This window comes from Ascidia mentula, chromosome 5, assembly GCF_947561715.1.
Source record: "Ascidia mentula chromosome 5, kaAscMent1.1, whole genome shotgun sequence".
Lineage (NCBI taxonomy): Eukaryota > Metazoa > Chordata > Ascidiacea > Phlebobranchia > Ascidiidae > Ascidia > Ascidia mentula.
In genome coordinates, this window is record NC_138570.1 from 20,679,041 (window position 1) to 20,700,846 (window position 21,806).

Sequence of the window (21,806 nt, forward strand, 5' to 3'; positions counted from 1 at the left end):
CTGTTCAAGATGTTCGATGTGGGCTGCATGTGTTGGACTTGCGACAAGAATGTCATCCAGATAGACATAAAGAAAATCCAAACCTTGACAAATAGAGTCCATCTGCCTTTGGAAAGATTGAGCCGCATTCTTCAACCCAAACGGGGTTCTAAGAAACTCAAACTTGCCGAATGGCGTGATTACAGCCGTCTAAGCAATGTCGGCTTCAACAAAAGAAACCTGGCGATAGCCACGTACCAAGTCTACCTTTGTAAAGATGGAACAACCCGCGAGACGCGCGGTAAAATCATGGATATGCGGTATGGAATAGCGATCGGCCTGTGTGGCGTCGTTAAGGCGACGATAATCGCCGCAAGGGCGCCAACCACCGGAAGGCTTTTCCACCATGTGGAGAGGGGATGTCCAAAGGTTTGCTAATCGGCGCACTATGCCCAAATCCAGCATCTTTTGAAACTCGGCTTTAGCCAACATCAACTTTTCAAGTGAGAGGCGCCTGACTCGGCAATGTACAGGGCGCCCATTAGTTACAATGTGGTGCTGAACACCGTGCTTAGGCAAGGAATCACAAAATCTAGGTGTTTTTACCTTTGTAAACTTCTCCAGCAACTTCTCGTATGGGCAAAGCACGAAATTGAGAGTGCGAAGTTGTGGCGGTTGGTGTAGAGACGTTTTCAAGGGGTAGCCCGCGAACACCTCTGAGTGAACAAGATGTTTCCTGTCAACGTCGACAAGCAGGCGATTAGCGCGGAGAAAGTCAGCACCAGTGTCAACCAAAAAGTTGCGGCCGGAAACTTTGTCCCACAGAAAGAACTGGCTTAAAGAGTCGCCGGTTGCCCCAGCCATTACAGGCGACCGGCGTTGTTGTTTTCCTGATAAGAGCACGGGGGGCAACATTGGCGCGCGACTGCTCCAAAGCGCCTGTGATAGAAGCACATGCTGGAGGGCTTCGCAGTGCGGCGTGGAGTTGACCGAGTGCGTTGCTCCTTGCTGACAGCAATATCCGCGTTGTGATTACGAGAAAGCCATAATAAATCCGCCCGTTGGGCAAGCTGCCGCGGATTTGCAGTATCATCACTGACCAAAACCACCTTAATATCTTCAGACATGTGCTGCAGGAATAAGTGATGAAACAGAAAGCAAGCGTGGTGGTCACCTAGCAAGGCAAGCATTTCGTCTATGAAAACCGACGGTTTCTTGTCACCTAACGGTGGCATATTAGGAGCTGCACGTTCTTGTGGGGACAGGGCAAAAGCGCCTTCGAATGGCTTCAAACTTGTTTTTGGCAGGCGGTCGTTCAAGCAAGTCAATAAGTCGCGCTGCTGTGGCCTGGTCCAAGACCGAAACCACGTGATTGTACTTTGTTTCATCTGCTGTGATCTTCTTTATCGCAAACTGCGCCTCAGCTTGCTGCAACCAAACACGTGGTTGGGTTGGACAGAACGTGGGCAGCTTAAGTGCGACAGCGTGTACAGTCTCCATGACCTCCAAATAACGTTTTGGAGCCTCGGGGTCACCAGTAAGGCGGTTGATGCTTTATTGCGAGAATAGCGCAGAGTCAGAAGAACGAGCAACACAAAAAACACGAGCATATAAGGTGGCAACCGCGACACGAGAAAAGGGCAAAAGCACGCTTCAATGCATAGGCGAACACTACAGTTCGGTCGCCTCATGCCAACCATTTGATAGACATCGACCCCTTCAAAAATCATGGGGTCAGCGTTCACTGTAGTTCCTGCAGATCTAAACATAGTAAACGTAAAAATGATTGTGAAATAACTTCAAGAAAAGACAAAGAAACAAACAACCAAAATATGTTACAAAGAATTCTTACCATCAACGAGCATTACCAGTTCATCTGTGGTGCAGTTGTCTGACGTTGGTTTATTTGTTATCTGGTAAACGTTAATGTTGGTTTGTATTCTGTTGGCTTGTTTCGAGGAATGCAACTATATTTACAACGCGTATGACGTATTATTGCTTCGACACATACTTTTCAGGCAATGTCCAATGTCGTATATCAACCCCCAAGACTTTGCGTGCAGTGATGCGTGACGAGTGAAGAAAAAAGTTTTCTGATGACCACGTGATCGGTGGGTTGCTATAACAACAGTTGGCTTACCCAGGGCACATGTATTTTTTATCGAACCAAGATAATGATGAACAAAGTACAATATGTTGTTGAGGCCTTACAGTAGACAGGACAATGTAGGCAAGCGCAATACTTGAAACAATGAAAACATGCGCACACAAAGCACTTGATTGTGTAATCGCGAGCCGCACTGAAAGAATATTTTGTACGGTTTTAAGGTACAACATACTATTTGAATTAATAAATCAAGCATTCAGTCTAAGGTGAGATTCTTGAGCAGACATGTACGTTATCATGTCCTAAATAACAAACAACCTTGGTTGGAATTTGTATTTGTTGATGTCGTTGAAAAGGTCGGACTACGAACAACGCAGTGTAAATACCTCAAACCGCTACCGCGTAAAACAGCAAAGTTATCTACGTATTTAGTAATTTACCCAACAATATATTGTCAGTCTTTCCGCCGTCGACTCACTCGCTTTGTCCACAGTCAGATTGTGACGCAACAAATATCAGCTGCCCAGCCAAGCGGAACCCACAGTATTTCCTCTCTCAGAGCTCAACGAAAATGCGGAACTAAATTCACAGCCGTTGACTGGGCAGAATTTATGAGGAAACTGTTACTTTGTGAAAGCGACTTTAATCCTTTATTCATTCTCAAGTGAAGATTGCAGCAAGCAAACCTTTATCACAAACAAGTTCAATACATGTTCTCCAAGCATGATTTTAGGAAATAGGCAAGGTTTGCGCGAGATTTTATCGACGAAAGTGTGTTGCGTGTATGCATATGGCTTGGTGGCAATTAAAAGAGCGGCGTGCGACGGTCGGGTTGGAGTGAGTTATCGTCGAATTTAGCATAGGGTCCTCGACTGAATTGGTTAAAGTATAATTTCATTCGATAGTAGGTGGTTTTGTATAGGATTGTTGTTTCAAAAGAACAGCTTGGGCCAACGTTTGTGCAAGGTTTTATCGGCGAAAGTGTACATCGGACCACCCTTAAACCGTGTTTATAATACAGCAGCGTACAGCAGCGGCTTAATGTGCTTTAGACAAGTTTAATATTTTTGGAAAGCTGGATTTTAATGCTTTCGTTTGGTTGGAAATTGATAGCGGGGAAATTTTTTGAGGAAAAATTTTTTTTTTCAATTAGCTTCCCTCTGGTCTAATGCCAATCTTTCCGCCGTCGACTCACTTGAGCGGAACCCACATTATTTCCTCTCTCAGCGCTCAACGAAAATGCGGAACTAAATTCACAGCCGTTGACTTGGGCAGAATTTATGAGGAAACTGTTACTTTGTGAAAGCGGATTTATTCCTCTATTCATTCTCAAGTGAAGATTGCAGCAAGCAAACCTTTATCACAAACAAGTTTAAAATATGTTCTCCAAGCATGATTTTAAGAAATAGCCCGAGTTGAAATTTGAGCCACAATGCTGAGAAAAAAACGCGTAGTAGTTTGTTTGTTGTGATCTGGGCCCACATCAGTTATACATAGTTTGAGGTTGTGATTACTTTATATTGTGACGTAATAAGTAAGGCGTGGTACTACACTTTGACATGCTTGGTTACACACTAGTAAACCCAAACAACTAAACCAATTTCTCACTTAACAGCGTAAACTGTTTGGAAGGTAAACAATACACAGACGGTGGTTGTGAAGTAAGTGGCGAACTGCCTTTGTTTGCTGAAGGTTTCTCACTCGCAAAAACCGTGACTTGTTGGTCTTGGAGGGATCAGCCCAGCTAAGTAAGAAAAGTCAAGGTTGCTTTCGTCATCTATACAGAAGTTAAATCGCTTGCTTAAGCTGTGCTTTCGTATAGCAAGAAAGCGCCATTTGTTAAAAGCATGGGGTTCGCGTTGGCAACGTATTCGATTCGCGTGTTGCTCTGTAGCGTTCAAGGGCGCAAGGGGGGTATGGTCACTATTTGTCCAATTAAAGAAGGTTCGCGTTTTGTTAGAAGGCCAAATTTGATTTTATTCGATAGCAGGATTGTGTAAGGTTGTTGGTTAAAAATGCAGCGGCATACGTTTGTGCAAGGTTTTATGGCCGAAATGTGTTCGTGGTGTGCGGAAAACATGGGAAAATAAGTGTGGTATGGTTTTTGTTTTGCAAGTTTGACAATGTTCGCGTTTTTTAGAAGGCCAAATTTGGTTTTATTTAATAGAATTAAGGCAGGAGAATATTTGTTTTGAAGGATTTCAGCGGCAAACGTCGTTGCTTACAGTTATGTCATAATACGCATATAATATTCATAACCGATTATAAATATGTTTTTTTTTCATAGTTTTGATATCGTTAGAAAGGTCAGCCTATGGACTTTTACGTGTAAAAAAATCATGCTGCTACCTCGTAGGCGGCCGAGTAACCCGCGTTCAAAGTAACTAACATCCCTCTTGGTAACAATTACAACAACAATAAATGCAGAATGAGACAAAATATCGTCTTAACCACGACTAGTAGGCTTGATCAGTTACCACTTGCGTTGTGTGGGTTCAAGCAAATCTTCAAATAAGAGAGAACTCGCAGTTAACATCGGTCTGCAATTGAAAGCAATTAAATGCGCACTGGATTTGAACGAGTGGTGCTTCGATATCCGTGCGCAAAAACGGTTGAAAAAGATACGTCATCATATAAAAGTATTAGCCATCGAAAATTATATTTGGGGCGAGACGCTACACGTCCGAAAATCCTGGTTTACTTCACCTTAAAGTTGCCTAGAACCTGGAGTGCAGATTAATTTTGTTTGTCAGCTATGACGCCAAACGTCGAGCGCGCGTTTAGTTTCTCCATTACGAGTCTTCATTAAACAAATCGTAAACCTATGCTATCGAATCTGACAATATTCGTTCACATAAAATATACTTTAAGGTCACAAAACTTGTAAATTTGATGCGGTCATGTATCAGGCAGATAGTGGTGTAGTCGCTTGATATAGGCGAACATTTGAAACCTTTCCGGGCCATGAGATTTTTTTAAATTTTGCACAGGGCTTGCCTGAGGCCTGCTGATGAACGTGGTATAAGTTAAAATACCAACTCATTTCAAATTTCCCAGCGAAATGAACTTAACTGCAGGTCACAGCCTGTGACGGCATATAGCCCATTGCCCGCGTACAGCTTGGCGACAAGGTCTCTTGTATAGACGAACATTTGAAACCTTTCCGGGCCATAGGATTTTTTTAAATTTTGCACAGGGTTTGCCTGAGGCCTGCTGATGAACATGGTATAAGTTAAAATACCGACTCATTTCAAATTTCCCAGCGAAATGGATTTAACCGCAGGTCAACGCCTGTGACGGCATAGAGCCCATTGCCCGCTTATACCTTGGCGACAAGGTCTCTTGTATAGGCGAACATTTGAAACCTTTCCGGGACATAGGATTTTTTTAAATTTTGCACAGGGCTTGCCTGAGGCCTGCTGATGAACGTGGTATAAGTTAAAATACCAACTCATTTCAAATTTCCCAGCGAAATGAACTTAACTGCAGGTCACCGACTGTGACGGCATAGAGCCCATTGCCCGCGTACAGCTTGGCGACAGGGTCTCTTGTATAGGCGAACATTTGAAACCTTTCCGGGACATAGGATTTTTTTAAATTTTGCACAGCGCTTGCCTGAGGCCTGCTGATGAACGTGGTATAAGTTAAAATACCAACTCATTTCAAATTTCCCAGCGAAATGAACTTAACTGCAGGTCACCGACTGTGACGGCATAGAGCCCATTGCCCGCGTACAGCTTGGCGACAAGGTCTCTTGTATAGGCGAACATTTGAAACCTTTCCGGGACATAGGATTATTTTAAATTTTGCACAGGGATGGCCTGGAGCCTGCTGATGAACGTGGTATAAGTTAAAATACCAACTCATTTCAAATTTCCCAGCGAAATGGATTCAACCGCAGGTCAACGACTGTGACGAAATAGAGGTCATTGCCCGCGTACAGCTTGGCGACAAGGTCTCTTGTATAGACGAACATTTGAAACCTTTCCGGGACATAGGATTTTTTTAAATTTTGCACAGGGTTTGCCTGAGGCCTGCTGATGAACGTGGTATAAGTTAAAATACCGACTCATTTCAAATTTCCCAGCGAAATGGATTTAACCGCAGGTCAACGCCTGTGACGGCATAGAGCCCATTGCCCGCTTATACCTTGGCGACAAGGTCTCTTGTATAGGCGAACATTTGAAACCTTTCCGGGACATAGGATTTTTTTAAATTTTGCACAGGGCTTGCCTGAGGCCTGCTGATGAACGTGGTATAAGTTAAAATACCAACTCATTTCAAATTTCCCAGCGAAATGAACTTAACTGCAGGTCACCGACTGTGACGGCATAGAGCCCATTGCCCGCGTACAGCTTGGCGACAGGGTCTCTTGTATAGGCGAACATTTGAAACCTTTCCGGGACATAGGATTTTTTTCAATTTTGCACAGCGCTTGCCTGAGGCCTGCTGATGAACGTGGTATAAGTTAAAATACCAACTCATTTCAAATTTCCCAGCGAAATGAACTTAACTGCAGGTCACCGACTGTGACGGCATAGAGCCCATTGCCCGCGTACAGCTTGGCGACAAGGTCTCTTGTATAGGCGAACATTTGAAACCTTTCCGGGCCATAGGATTTTTTTAAATTTTGCACAGGGATGGCCTGGAGCCTGCTGATGAACGTGGTATAAGTTAAAATACCAACTCATTTCAAATTTCCCAGCGAAATGGATTCAACCGCAGGTCAACGACTGTGACGAAATAGAGGTCATTGCCCGCTTATACCTTGGCGACAAGGTCTCTTGTGTAGGCGAACATTTGAAACCTTTCCGGGACATAGGATTTTTTAAAATTTTGCACAGGGATGGCCTGGAGCCTGCTGATGAACGTGGTATAAGTTAAAATACCAACTCATTTCAAATTTCCCAGCGAAATGAACTTAACTGCAGGTCACCGACTGTGACGAAATAGAGCCCATTGCCCGCTTATACCTTGGCGACAAGCTCTCTTGCATAGGCGAACATTTGAAACCTTTCCGGGACATAGGATTTTTTTAAATTTTGCACAGGGCTTGCCTGGAGCCTGCTGATGAACGTGGTATAAGTTAAAATACCAACTCATTTCAAATTTCCCAGCGAAATGGATTTAACCGCAGGTCAACGACTGTGACGACGCAGAGCCCATTGCCCGCTTATACCTTGGCGACAAGGTCTCTTGTATAGGCGAACATTTGAAACCTTTCCGGGACATAGGATTTTTTTAAATTTTGCACAGGGCTTGCCTGGAGCCTGCTGATGAACGTGGTATAAGTTAAAATACCAACTCATTTCAAATTTCCCAGCGAAATGGATTCAACCGCAGGTCAACGACTGTGACGACGCAGAGCCCATTGCCCGCTTATACCTTGGCGACAAGGTCTCTTGTATAGGCGAACATTTGAAACCTTTCCGGGACATAGGATTTTTTTAAATTTTGCACAGGGCTTGCCTGAGGCCTGCTGATGAACGTGGTATAAGTTAAAATACCAACTCATTTCAAATTTCCCAGCGAAATGAACTTAACTGCAGGTCACCGACTGTGACGGCATAGAGCCCATTGCCCGCGTACAGCTTGGCGACAGGGTCTCTTGTATAGGCGAACATTTGAAACCTTTCCGGGACATAGGATTTTTTTAAATTTTGCACAGCGCTTGCCTGAGGCCTGCTGATGAACGTGGTATAAGTTAAAATACCAACTCATTTCAAATTTCCCAGCGAAATGAACTTAACTGCAGGTCACCGACTGTGACGGCATAGAGCCCATTGCCCGCGTACAGCTTGGCGACAAGGTCTCTTGTATAGGCGAACATTTGAAACCTTTCCGGGACATAGGATTTTTTTAAATTTTGCACAGGGATGGCCTGGAGCCTGCTGATGAACGTGGTATAAGTTAAAATACCAACTCATTTCAAATTTCCCAGCGAAATGGATTCAACCGCAGGTCAACGACTGTGACGAAATAGAGGTCATTGCCCGCGTACAGCTTGGCGACAAGGTCTCTTGTATAGACGAACATTTGAAACCTTTCCGGGACATAGGATTTTTTTAATTTTGCACAGGGATGGCCTGGAGCCTGCTGATGAACGTGGTATAAGTTAAAATACCGACTCATTTCAAATTTCCCAGCGAAATGGATTTAACCGCAGGTCAACGCCTGTGACGGCATAGAGCCCATTGCCCGCTTATACCTTGGCGACAAGGTCTCTTGTATAGGCGAACATTTGAAACCTTTCCGGGACATAGGATTTTTTTAAATTTTGCACAGGGCTTGCCTGAGGCCTGCTGATGAACGTGGTATAAGTTAAAATACCAACTCATTTCAAATTTCCCAGCGAAATGAACTTAACTGCAGGTCACCGACTGTGACGGCATAGAGCCCATTGCCCGCGTACAGCTTGGCGACAGGGTCTCTTGTATAGGCGAACATTTGAAACCTTTCCGGGACATAGGATTTTTTTAAATTTTGCACAGCGCTTGCCTGAGGCCTGCTGATGAACGTGGTATAAGTTAAAATACCAACTCATTTCAAATTTCCCAGCGAAATGAACTTAACTGCAGGTCACCGACTGTGACGGCATAGAGCCCATTGCCCGCGTACAGCTTGGCGACAAGGTCTCTTGTATAGGCGAACATTTGAAACCTTTCCGGGCCATAGGATTTTTTAAAATTTTGCACAGGGATGGCCTGGAGCCTGCTGATGAACGTGGTATAAGTTAAAATACCAACTCATTTCAAATTTCCCAGCGAAATGGATTCAACCGCAGGTCAACGACTGTGACGAAATAGAGGTCATTGCCCGCTTATACCTTGGCGACAAGGTCTCTTGTGTAGGCGAACATTTGAAACCTTTCCGGGACATAGGATTTTTTAAAATTTTGCACAGGGATGGCCTGGAGCCTGCTGATGAACGTGGTATAAGTTAAAATACCAACTCATTTCAAATTTCCCAGCGAAATGAACTTAACTGCAGGTCACCGACTGTGACGAAATAGAGCCCATTGCCCGCTTATACCTTGGCGACAAGCTCTCTTGCATAGGCGAACATTTGAAACCTTTCCGGGACATAGGATTTTTTTAAATTTTGCACAGGGCTTGCCTGGAGCCTGCTGATGAACGTGGTATAAGTTAAAATACCAACTCATTTCAAATTTCCCAGCGAAATGGATTTAACCGCAGGTCAACGACTGTGACGACGCAGAGCCCATTGCCCGCTTATACCTTGGCGACAAGGTCTCTTGTATAGGCGAACATTTGAAACCTTTCCGGGACATAGGATTTTTTTAAATTTTGCACAGGGCTTGCCTGGAGCCTGCTGATGAACGTGGTATAAGTTAAAATACCAACTCATTTCAAATTTCCCAGCGAAATGGATTCAACCGCAGGTCAACGACTGTGACGACGCAGAGCCCATTGCCCGCTTATACCTTGGCGACAAGGTCTCTTGTTTTGGCGAACATTTGAAACCTTTCCGGGACATAGGATTTTTTTAAATTTTGCACAGGGCTTGCCTGAGGCCTGCTGATGAACGTGGTATAAGTTAAAATACCAACTCATTTCAAATTTCCCAGCGAAATGAACTTAACTGCAGGTCACCGACTGTGACGGCATAGAGCCCATTGCCCGCGTACAGCTTGGCCACAAGGTCTCTTGTATAGACGAACATTTGAAACCTTTCCGGGACATAGGATTTTTTTAAATTTTGCACAAGGATGACCTGGAGCCTGCTGATGAACGTGGTATAAGTTAAAATACCAACTCATTTCAAATTTCCCAGCGAAATGGATTTAACCGCAGGTCACCGACTGTGACGAAATAGAGGTCATTGCCCGCTTATACCTTGGCGACAAGGTCTCTTGTATAGGCGAACATTTGAAACCTTTCCGGGACATAGGATTTTTTTAAATTTTCCACAGGGCTTGCCTGAAGCCTGCTGATGAACGTGGTATAAGTTAAAATACCAACTCATTTCAAATTTCCCAGCGAAATGGATTCAACCGCAGGTCAACGCCTGTGACGAAATAGAGGTCATTGCCCGCTTATACCTTGGCGACAAGGTCTCTTGTATAGGCGAACATTTGAAACCTTTCCGGGCCATAGGATTTTTTAAAATTTTGCACAGGGCTTGCCTGAGGCCTGCTGATGAACGTGGTATAAGTTAAAATACCGACTCATTTCAAATTTCCCAGCGAAATGAACTTAACTGCAGGTCACCGACTGTGACGGCATAGAGCCCATTGCCCGCGTACAGCTTGGCGACAGGGTCTCTTGTATAGGCGAACATTTGAAACCTTTCCGGGACATAGGATTTTTTAAAATTTTGCACAGGGATGGCCTGGAGCCTGCTGATGAACGTGGTATAAGTTAAAATACCAACTCATTTCAAATTTCCCAGCGAAAGGAACTTAACTGCAGGTCACCGACTGTGACGAAATAGAGCCCATTGCCCGCTTATACCTTGGCGACAAGCTCTCTTGCATAGGCGAACATTTGAAACCTTTCCGGGACATAGGATTTTTTTAAATTTTGCACAGGGCTTGCCTGGAGCCTGCTGATGAACGTGGTATAAGTTAAAATACCAACTCATTTCAAATTTCCCAGCGAAATGGATTTAACCGCAGGTCAACGACTGTGACGACGCAGAGCCCATTGCCCGCTTATACCTTGGCGACAAGGTCTCTTGTATAGGCGAACATTTGAAACCTTTCCGGGACATAGGATTTTTTTAAATTTTGCACAGGGCTTGCCTGGAGCCTGCTGATGAACGTGGTATAAGTTAAAATACCAACTCATTTCAAATTTCCCAGCGAAATGGATTCAACCGCAGGTCAACGACTGTGACGACGCAGAGCCCATTGCCCGCTTATACCTTGGCGACAAGGTCTCTTGTTTTGGCGAACATTTGAAACCTTTCCGGGACATAGGATTTTTTTAAATTTTGCACAGGGCTTGCCTGAGGCCTGCTGATGAACGTGGTATAAGTTAAAATACCAACTCATTTCAAATTTCCCAGCGAAATGAACTTAACTGCAGGTCACCGACTGTGACGGCATAGAGCCCATTGCCCGCGTACAGCTTGGCCACAAGGTCTCTTGTATAGACGAACATTTGAAACCTTTCCGGGACATAGGATTTTTTTAAATTTTGCACAAGGATGGCCTGGAGCCTGCTGATGAACGTGGTATAAGTTAAAATACCAACTCATTTCAAATTTCCCAGCGAAATGGATTTAACCGCAGGTCACCGACTGTGACGAAATAGAGGTCATTGCCCGCTTATACCTTGGCGACAAGGTCTCTTGTATAGGCGAACATTTGAAACCTTTCCGGGACATAGGATTTTTTTAAATTTTGCACAGGGCTTGCCTGAAGCCTGCTGATGAACGTGGTATAAGTTAAAATACCAACTCATTTCAAATTTCCCAGCGAAATGGATTCAACCGCAGGTCAACGCCTGTGACGAAATAGAGGTCATTGCCCGCTTATACCTTGGCGACAAGGTCTCTTGTATAGGCGAACATTTGAAACCTTTCCGGGCCATAGGATTTTTTAAAATTTTGCACAGGGCTTGCCTGAGGCCTGCTGATGAACGTGGTATAAGTTAAAATACCGACTCATTTCAAATTTCCCAGCGAAATGAACTTAACTGCAGGTCACCGACTGTGACGGCATAGAGCCCATTGCCCGCGTACAGCTTGGCGACAGGGTCTCTTGTATAGGCGAACATTTGAAACCTTTCCGGGACATAGGATTTTTTAAAATTTTGCACAGGGATGGCCTGGAGCCTGCTGATGAACGTGGTATAAGTTAAAATACCAACTCATTTCAAATTTCCCAGCGAAAGGAACTTAACTGCAGGTCACCGACTGTGACGAAATAGAGCCCATTGCCCGCTTATACCTTGGCGACAAGCTCTCTTGCATAGGCGAACATTTGAAACCTTTCCGGGACATAGGATTTTTTTAAATTTTGCACAGGGCTTGCCTGGAGCCTGCTGATGAACGTGGTATAAGTTAAAATACCAACTCATTTCAAATTTCCCAGCGAAATGGATTTAACCGCAGGTCAACGACTGTGACGACGCAGAGCCCATTGCCCGCTTATACCTTGGCGACAAGGTCTCTTGTATAGGCGAACATTTGAAACCTTTCCGGGACATAGGATTTTTTTAAATTTTGCACAGGGCTTGCCTGGAGCCTGCTGATGAACGTGGTATAAGTTAAAATACCAACTCATTTCAAATTTCTCAGCGAAATGGATTCAACCGCAGGTCAACGACTGTGACGACGCAGAGCCCATTGCCCGCTTATACCTTGGCGACAAGGTCTCTTGTTTTGGCGAACATTTGAAACCTTTCCGGGACATAGGATTTTTTTAAATTTTGCACAGGGCTTGCCTGAGGCCTGCTGATGAACGTGGTATAAGTTAAAATACCAACTCATTTCAAATTTCCCAGCGAAATGAACTTAACTGCAGGTCACCGACTGTGACGGCATAGAGCCCATTGCCCGCGTACAGCTTGGCCACAAGGTCTCTTGTATAGACGAACATTTGAAACCTTTCCGGGACATAGGATTTTTTTAAATTTTGCACAAGGATGGCCTGGAGCCTGCTGATGAACGTGGTATAAGTTAAAATACCAACTCATTTCAAATTTCCCAGCGAAATGGATTTAACCGCAGGTCACCGACTGTGACGAAATAGAGGTCATTGCCCGCTTATACCTTGGCGACAAGGTCTCTTGTATAGGCGAACATTTGAAACCTTTCCGGGACATAGGATTTTTTTAAATTTTGCACAGGGCTTGCCTGAAGCCTGCTGATGAACGTGGTATAAGTTAAAATACCAACTCATTTCAAATTTCCCAGCGAAATGGATTCAACCGCAGGTCAACGCCTGTGACGAAATAGAGGTCATTGCCCGCTTATACCTTGGCGACAAGGTCTCTTGTATAGGCGAACATTTGAAACCTTTCCGGGCCATAGGATTTTTTAAAATTTTGCACAGGGCTTGCCTGAGGCCTGCTGATGAACGTGGTATAAGTTAAAATACCAACTCATTTCAAATTTCCCAGCGAAATGAACTTAACTGCAGGTCACCGACTGTGACGGCATAGAGCCCATTGCCCGCGTACAGCTTGGCGACAGGGTCTCTTGTATAGGCGAACATTTGAAACCTTTCCGGGTCACTTGTATATAAGCGAACATGTTCGGTTGGGTTTGGGTATATTTGTTGTTTCGCCTTAAACAGCTTTGGTTTTGTTTCCGGAGTCCAGCGATTAACTCGGAAAATCATTCGAAATAGTGGCATTCCCGGTTTGTTTTTATTAACGCCGGTGCAGTTGTCTTGTCGCCTGGTCCTCACCGGTGGTTCACGGTGTAAAACTTGCAATGAAAAAATTGACACAATTTGTAAGTACTTGCGTTTACATCGATTGAAAAATTTTACCACGAAAAGTCGTTTGAACTTTCTTCGTTCCAAAGATCTTTGGACCGGAATGCAAGTTAACAGGCGATTTAAAAAGTTGCTGAATTTTTGTGGAGTCCATAAATTACAAAACACATTGATTCAACGTCTTGATCTTTCTCCACATAGCCCAGGTCACCAAAAGCAAAATTTGTTTTACGCCACATTACCATCTTTAGTGGAGTGCCTACAAGAATACCCCCACAAGTTAAAACTACCAAACAAGGCCGTAAAAGCAGTTTTGAAACATTGCAAACTTCCAGTAAATGAAAAAAACAGGATGAAAGTAAAAAAGTTTGGCTAGAAGATAAATCATTTCGCAAAACGGCACAGTCGTATTTTAAACAACGTAATTGTTGCGAACCATCACCGAAGTTGTCCACACAGCCCAAAACGCCTTTCGGTGAGGCTTTATTTTGTATTTGTAACGCACCCTATGATGGCACTTTAATGGTTGAATGTGAATCTTTCCAGCAATGGTTTCATCCCAGATGTGTATTTGAGGAAACGGCCGTCGCTGTAGGTTTAACGGAAAATCAATGGAAACGGTCGCATTTGGTTTGTCCTGGATTTGATTTGTGCTCGAAATCTTGTTTTGTATAACATAGGCCATTAAAATCCGATGATTTTGCTGTTGGTGGTGATAAAACTGTGACAAATAATAGAGAGCAAAGAGTGATTGACACCGATGAAGGGATGTTTCCATCATCGTTTTCTGGACTAGATTTTCAGTCGCATGTAACAAGTTCACCTGTCGCACTTTTACCTGCTTTTACTACACCCTTGACAGCTGTATACACAAATTAGAAGTGATGAGGCATCTGCAAAAGTTCACAATAATTTGACCAATGAAAACAATGGCATGAACTTTAATTCGATATTACATGAAAATTTTGACGTGACAAGTGAACTTGGTGGAATAAGTTTCGAAACCCATCAATATGCAGCCGACGTCGCGATAGACAGTAAATTCGTTCTTTCACTTCAGGAATGGCAATCAAAATAGATTCGCAAGTCACTTTGGTAGTAAAGCGTACGTTGATGTCACAGTAATGCACCTTCGGAAAATTTACGCGGGTTGTGTCCCGAACAAAGCTAAAAATTACTTGGTTAACTGTAGTGGCGTGAAGAATATCAAGAACTTTGACAAATGTTATAAGGAAGGTTGGGTAAACTTGTATTGTACGCACAAAAGATGTGAAAATTGTGTTTGTGAGGTAAAATTTAAAGTGACGTTTTGGTCGTTTGTGGATAAAGTTGAAGGCCACGTACAAATTACTGGAAAAAGAAACCATCACCGCGCTTGTAAGAAATGTAGACGTGTGTGTGGACTAATGAGGGAAGAACTTCGCAAAAAACTGCAGCATCAAACTGCTGTGAAACAATATCGCGATATGTTTGACAAATTATTGCCAGAGGAACGTTGGTTCGGGGCTTGCACATATTTGCCTTCACAATCAGTTTTAAACAACATTAAATGCGAACATAGTGGCAGCAAACGAATAAGCGATTTATGGTTTGTAAATTTAAATATGCAGCGACTAAAAATGGATAAAAAAATTTATTCGTTGTATTTCGGCGCATTTTCCTATGGTGGCAATGTATTCCGACGCACAGATAAAAAAAATTTATCCAAATACGATATCGCGCAACGTCGAACTCAATCTTATCAATCCCAATTACGTTGTTTACAATTTTTTCTACGGTGAAACATACACACAATCCGCAACTAGACAGATCGCTTTGATGTACTAGTGAGTCGGATTTAAAAGAAACATCACGACCGGTTATTGAAACAAAAATCGAAATTAAAAATTTTCTTACTAAAGACCTGAGTTCCTTTCGCGAACTTCCAGTAGAATCATAAAGAACCATTTCGTTCTCAAAATTTTTAAACCACAAAATCACAAAATGCCCTTCAAAAAGAACTGGAATAAAAACATGCTCACACAAACGTTCGTTGTGAAACATACCATGAAGTGCTTTGCGAATATTTTTGAATTGTTTGCCCTGCAAAATTTCTGCCGCTGTAATAGTTGACACAAACCCAAAGGCGCCGTAAATTACAATAACGGAGTGTTCTGGAAATATAACAATCTACAACGTTGTCCGTTAACCAACTAATTGTTAAGTCGTCATGTGTATTCGCCGGGTTTTGAGTACAATAAGTTTTCCCACGAGGTCTACTGCAAAGGGAACACAAATCTAACCAAGAAACTGACTGACGACAGGGCATGACGAGGGCGGTGTCAAAAATTGAAGTTGGGGTTAAAGGTATATGATTCCAAACGAAATCTGCAATTTTCTTACAGTCGTAAATTTTTGTTTCTTTTCCTCTTTTTAAACTTTGACTCCACAACCAATGTTCGTTTAGCGGTTTTAGTGTTGTTTGGGTTTGAAGGGGATTTGTTCGGTTTTCCACGAAAGCTCATTAACGAATCGGCAGAGTTTTTCTAAAACTTTAATGGCATCATAGTATTTCAAAGCAAAATCGTCTATTCGAGCTATTCGCTTTCCATCAATTATGTTTCGTTTTAAATCTCGAAAATGTTGCTCAATAATTCCTTGAGTTTTGTTGTTGTGAAGGATTGTTTGGTGGAGGCAACTCTTTATCACATTGCAATCTTTCGAGTACGTAATAAACATGTTGGCCTGTTCGTTGGTGGATTTACCGTCGTGGAATTGCCGTGACAAATCCCCAAGCATTATAAGTTATAACTTAGACGTTGAACATATTCTGCTTAAAACCACATCTATTAAACGTTCACATAATTTCGGATTGTAATAGACATTGGCGCCAATTTGTGAGGAAGTTCCAGTGCCAGTGATATCAAAATACGCAATATCAAACGCGCACACGCGATAAATTTTTTTTATCTGTGCGTCGGAATACATTGCCACCATAGGAAAATGCGCCGAAATACAACGAATAAATTTTTTTATCCATTTTTAGTCGCTGCATATTTAAATTTACAAACCATAAATCGCTTATTCGTTTGCTGCCACTATGTTCGCATTTAATGTTGTTTAAAACTGATTGTGAAGGCAAATATGTGCAAGCCCCGAACCAACGTTCCTCTGGCAATAATTTGTCAGCCCTGTGCAAAATTTAAAAAAATCCTATGTCCCGGAAAGGTTTCAAATGTTCGCCTATACAAGAGACCTTGTCGCCAAGGTATAAGCGGGCAATGACCTCTATTTCGTCACAGTCGGTGACCTGCGGTTAAAGCCAATTCGCTGGGAAATTTGAAATGAGTTGGTATTTTAACTTATACCACGTTCATCAGCAGGCTCCAGGCCATCCTTGTGCAAAATTTAAAAAAATCCTATGTCCCGGAAAGGTTTCAAATGTTCGCCTATACAAGAGACCTTGTCGCCAAGCTGTACGCGGGCAATGGGCTCTATGCCGTCACAGGCGGTGACCTGCAGTTAAGTTCATTTCGCTGGGAAATTTGAAATGAGTTGGTATTTTAACTTACACCACGTTCATCAGCAGGCCTCAGGCAAACCCTGTGCAAAATTTAAAAAAATCCTATGTACCGGAAAGGTTTCAAATGTTCGCCTATACAAGAGACCTTGTCGCCAAGGTATAAGCGGGCAATGGGCTCTATGCCGTCACAGGCGTTGACCTGCGGTTAAATCCATTTCGCTGGGAAATTTGAAATGAGTTGGTATTTTAACTTATGCCACGTTTATCAGCAGGCTCCAGGCCATCCCTGTGCACAATTTGAAAACATCCTATGTCCCGGAAAGGTTTCAAATGTTCGCCTATACAAGAGACCTTGTCGCCAAGGTATAAGCGGGCAATGGGCTCTATGCCGTCACAGGCGTTGACCTGCGGTTAAATCCATTTCGCTGGGAAATTTGAAATGAGTTGGTATTTTAACTTACACCACGTTCTTCAGCAGGCTCCAGGCCATCCCTGCGCAAAATTTAAAAAAATCCTATGTCCCGGAAAGGTTTCAAATGTTCGCCTATACAAGAGAGCTTTTCGCCAAGGTATAAGCGGGCAATGGGCTACATGCCGTCACAGGCGGTGACCTGCAGTTAAGTTCATTTCGCTGGGAAATTTGAAATGAGTTGGTATTTTAACTTATACCACGTTCATCAGCAGGCCTCAGGCAAACCCTGTGCAAAATTTAAAAAAATCCTATGTCCCGGAAAGGTTTCAAATGTTCGTCTATACAAGAGACCTTGTCGCCAAGCTGTACGCGGGCAATGGGCTACATGCCGTCACAGGCGGTGACCTGCAGTTAAGTTCATTTCGCTGGGAAATTTGAAATGAGTTGGTATTTTAACTTATACCACGTTCATCAGCAGGCCTCAGGCCATCCCTGTGCAAAATTAAAAAAATCCTATGGCCCGGAAAGGTTTCAAATGTTCGTCTATACAAGAGACCTTGTCGCCAAGCTGTACGCGGGCAATGGGCTACATGCCGTCACAGGCGGTGACCTGCAGTTAAGTTCATTTCGCTGGGAAATTTGAAATGAGTTGGTATTTTAACTTATACCACGTTCATCAGCAGGCCTCAGGCAAACCCTGTGCAAAATTTAAAAAAATCCTATGTCCCGGAAAGGTTTCAAATGTTCGTCTATACAAGAGACCTTGTCGCCAAGCTGTACGCGGGCAATGGGCTACATGCCGTCACAGGCGGTGACCTGCAGTTAAGTTCATTTCGCTGGGAAATTTGAAATGAGTTGGTATTTTGACTTATACCACGTTCATCAGCAGGCCTCAGGCCATCCCTGTGCAAAATTAAAAAAAATCCTATGGCCCGGAAAGGTTTCAAATGTTCGCCTATACAAGAGACCTTGTCGCCAAGGTATAAGCGGGCAATGACCTCTATTTCGTCACAGTCGTTGACCTGCGGTTGAATCCATTTCGCTGGGTAATTTGAAATGAGTTGGTATTTTAACTTATACCACGTTCATCAGCAGGCTCCAGGCAAGCCCTGTGCAAAATTTAAAAAAATCCTATGTCCCGGAAAGGTTTCAAATGTTCGTCTATACAAGAGACCTTGTCGCCAAGCTGTACGCGGGCAATGGGCTACTTGCCGTCACAGGCGGTGACCTGCAGTTAAGTTCCTTTCGCTGGGAAATTTGAAATGAGTTGGTATTTTAACTTATACCACGTTCATCAGCAGGCCTCAGGCAAGCCCTGTGCAAAATTTAAAAAAATCTTATGGCCCGGAAAGGTTTCAAATGTTCGCCTATATGAAGCGACTACACCACTATCTGCCTGATTCATGACCGCATCAAATTTACAAGTTTTGTGACCTTAAAGTATATTTTATGTGAACGAATATTGTCAGATTCGATAGCATAGGTATGCTAAAGTTACATTTGATGTTTTTCGATAGTCAATGTGTTCTAATTTGGGTATGTAGTTGCGTTTTGTTTTTGATGAATCCCTTGAAGTGGTGTTCATTCATGCGTGAATTATATTTCGTTTAAACAAAAAAATATTTCGCCGAAATGACAGTAGTTACAGAGGTCACAATGTCACATACAGGGTGAAAGGATTGCGCTGGAGTCCTAACGAAATATCCTTGTGTTTTTTTTGCATAAATAAGTTTATGCAGACTTTCTTTGGTTTTAAAGAGTTGCTAGATTTATCTGTACTGAGGTTTTGTTTTGTAGTTTAAGCTTGGATTAAAGAAATGATTTCTGTGAGCTGCATTTATGTTTGTTTGCAGTGAAAAGGTTTCAAAAATTGTGCCAAGTTGCTGCATTTGTTTTCGAAAGGGGGACATTGCCGACAAACATCATGACGGAGTCAGAAAGCAAGAGAAGAAAAATGACTACAACAATTTCAGAATCTGGTTCGAAAGTTGTCCAACAGAAAGCAGGTCTAATGTGTTATCTCTCCTTTATTACATAAAATTGAATGGAAAGTTACTAAAATCAATTATGCCTCATACTAAACCTTAGCTTTATTGGGAATGTATCATGCATAGTGACTTTTTAATTAAAGTAGCCTAACTAAAATGAAATTTTTATTTTTAGGCAAGTAATGTGCAAATGCTATTTCAGGCACTAACAAGATATTAACTTTGAATCAGATTCCTCACAGCACATATCAGCAACAGGAGCAACCATAGCTGGTAGCATTGCCGGGGTTCAAGGTGATGGCAATCAACTAACAATAATAAACATCAACAATACTCCAGGTATATTTGTCAACTGATCAATGCACTGTAAACTAATGCAACATTAAATGGTACATTCTGTTTATGTTCACATTTAATTTTTGCAATAAAACTTTTTAACCTTTGCACCAACCAACCGTTTCATTTTATACAAAGCCGATATTATACCCTCAAAGTCAGATTAGTGTGAATTTTTGCAGGTCCATCGAACGAAGGTGACCAAGCAGATGAAAGTAAGCTGTTGTATCCTCTTTACTGCATTTAAAATATTTACCTATAGATAATGTCTGACAATAATGCCCGAATGCTTCCATATGATAATATCTAGTGAGCCATAATTACTTGTCTCTAGTTATATTTCTGTCTGCAGACAAAAAGCAGCAAGAAGCCATTGAAATCATCAAACATGAACAGGATAAAATTAAGTCTGTCACACCTCTTTCTGGTTTAAATGAAGAAGGAATCCCAGATGTTTGTCCACAGCTGGAGAAACGTGATTTCTACCAAGGTATTGATACCAAGAAAGGTGAAGAGTTTGTGCCATCAACAATAAGGTACAATGAAAATAAAGTTAAAGGAGAGCCCATAACTTTTGATGAGCTGCTTTCCACAATCGAAAGTGGTGATCAGTTTCTTGCCATTATTGGCGCAGCTGGTGCAGGGAAATCCACTTTGTCCAAGAAACTTTTGAGAAAAAACAAAGATGGGTATTTGGTGTTACACCTAAGTTTCATGAATTTAGATTATGGAGCTGAAAAACTCACACTTCAAGAACTCCTACTTGATAGGCAGTTTCCAGATGTTGATCAAACTGTCCTTGATGCTGCATTTAAATGGATGAAACAAAACCAAGAAAAATGTGTTTTGGTATTTGATGGACTGGACCAGGCAACATGGTCATTAGAAAATACTAAGCGAATTAATACAGATTATAAAACTCGGTTCACAGTTCAACAGCTTGTTGCCAATCTCTGCAGCAAAACCCTGTTCAAAAAATCATCATTGATCTTTACATCACGTCCTCATTCACTGCTTTCCATTCCTGTGGGACTTCGTCCAAAACCCACTATATATATCCGTGACCTTACTACAGAAAACACGAAGAAGCTATTTGATTTCTATGCTGGAGAAAAGGCAAACGAACTGTGGGAAAAACTTAAAGAAACTCCAGAAATGCTAGACTTTTGTCACAATCCATTACTTTTGCAGTTTGCTGTGTATGCTGGTTTGTTTGGTGACAAAAACTGTTTTGGTACAATCACAAGCTTATTTGATGTTGTTTTGCAACAACTCGATGCATCCAAGCATGCTAAGGGTAGTATACACTTTTTGAGAGAAGCACTTGGCAGAATGGCATATAATGGAATGACTCGTAAAACTGTTGTATTTACCCACCAAGAACTCTCAAATGTGGGCCTGGAGTATCTTAAAGTACAAGATGTTATAATAAAACTACCAAACTTTTCGTGGTTTTCAGAAAGAAAAGTTTTCGATGTTGCAGCTTCTTGTTTTTTCTTTGTTCACCAAATGATTCAGGAGTTTTCTGCTGCTTCGTACATTTCCTTGTTCATGCCAGATGAAGACTTCGACAAATTCCTTGATACATTGGTTGGAGAAGAACACTGGAACATGACGCGACGATTTGTTTGTGGCCTCTTGCTTGGAAAGGAAAGTTGTAAGTACATTCCTTGATCTGTATATTTTGTGTCATAAGGTTTGCAGGCTTGGCAACCCACGCATTGCTGCCTGGCTGGATCAGCCACTTTTTCCTGACAAGTCGGAGCAAAATTTGAAAAATCAAGCTCCCGGTGAGGTTTGAACTCACGACCCTGGGCTGACCAGGCCCAACGCTCTACCAACTGAGCTCAGTGGTTTCACGGTGTATATTGTGGCGAAGGGACACTGGTGCGCAAGCGCACAACTTGCCAGGCAACCTTCACATACACGTAGGGGATCTCTACCACCGTATCAGATAACGCAGTAATATTTCATGCAATGGCATGATCGCCCAACTGCACAGTTCCTTGCTTGGCGATACTGCCAATCATGCCATTGCATGAAATATTAGTGGTATAGATCTCCTGTAGCTC

The 21,806-nt window shown here is 42.6% G+C and overlaps 1 protein-coding gene and 1 pseudogene across 1 annotated transcript in view; one reads left to right on the forward strand and one right to left on the reverse strand.

The window, feature by feature from the left end:
• The window catches only part of LOC145903197 (protein NLRC3-like), a 223,617-nt gene that overhangs the window by 36,493 nt on the left and 165,318 nt on the right, over positions 1-21,806 (forward strand). Inside the window, exon 4 of the mRNA XM_082991264.1 lies at positions 20,087-21,391. Within this exon, the coding sequence (XP_082847390.1) occupies positions 20,087-21,391 (1,305 nt within the window). The remainder of the gene's footprint in view (positions 1-20,086; positions 21,392-21,806) is intronic.
• On the reverse strand, positions 843-1,479 carry LOC145903854 (uncharacterized; annotated as a pseudogene).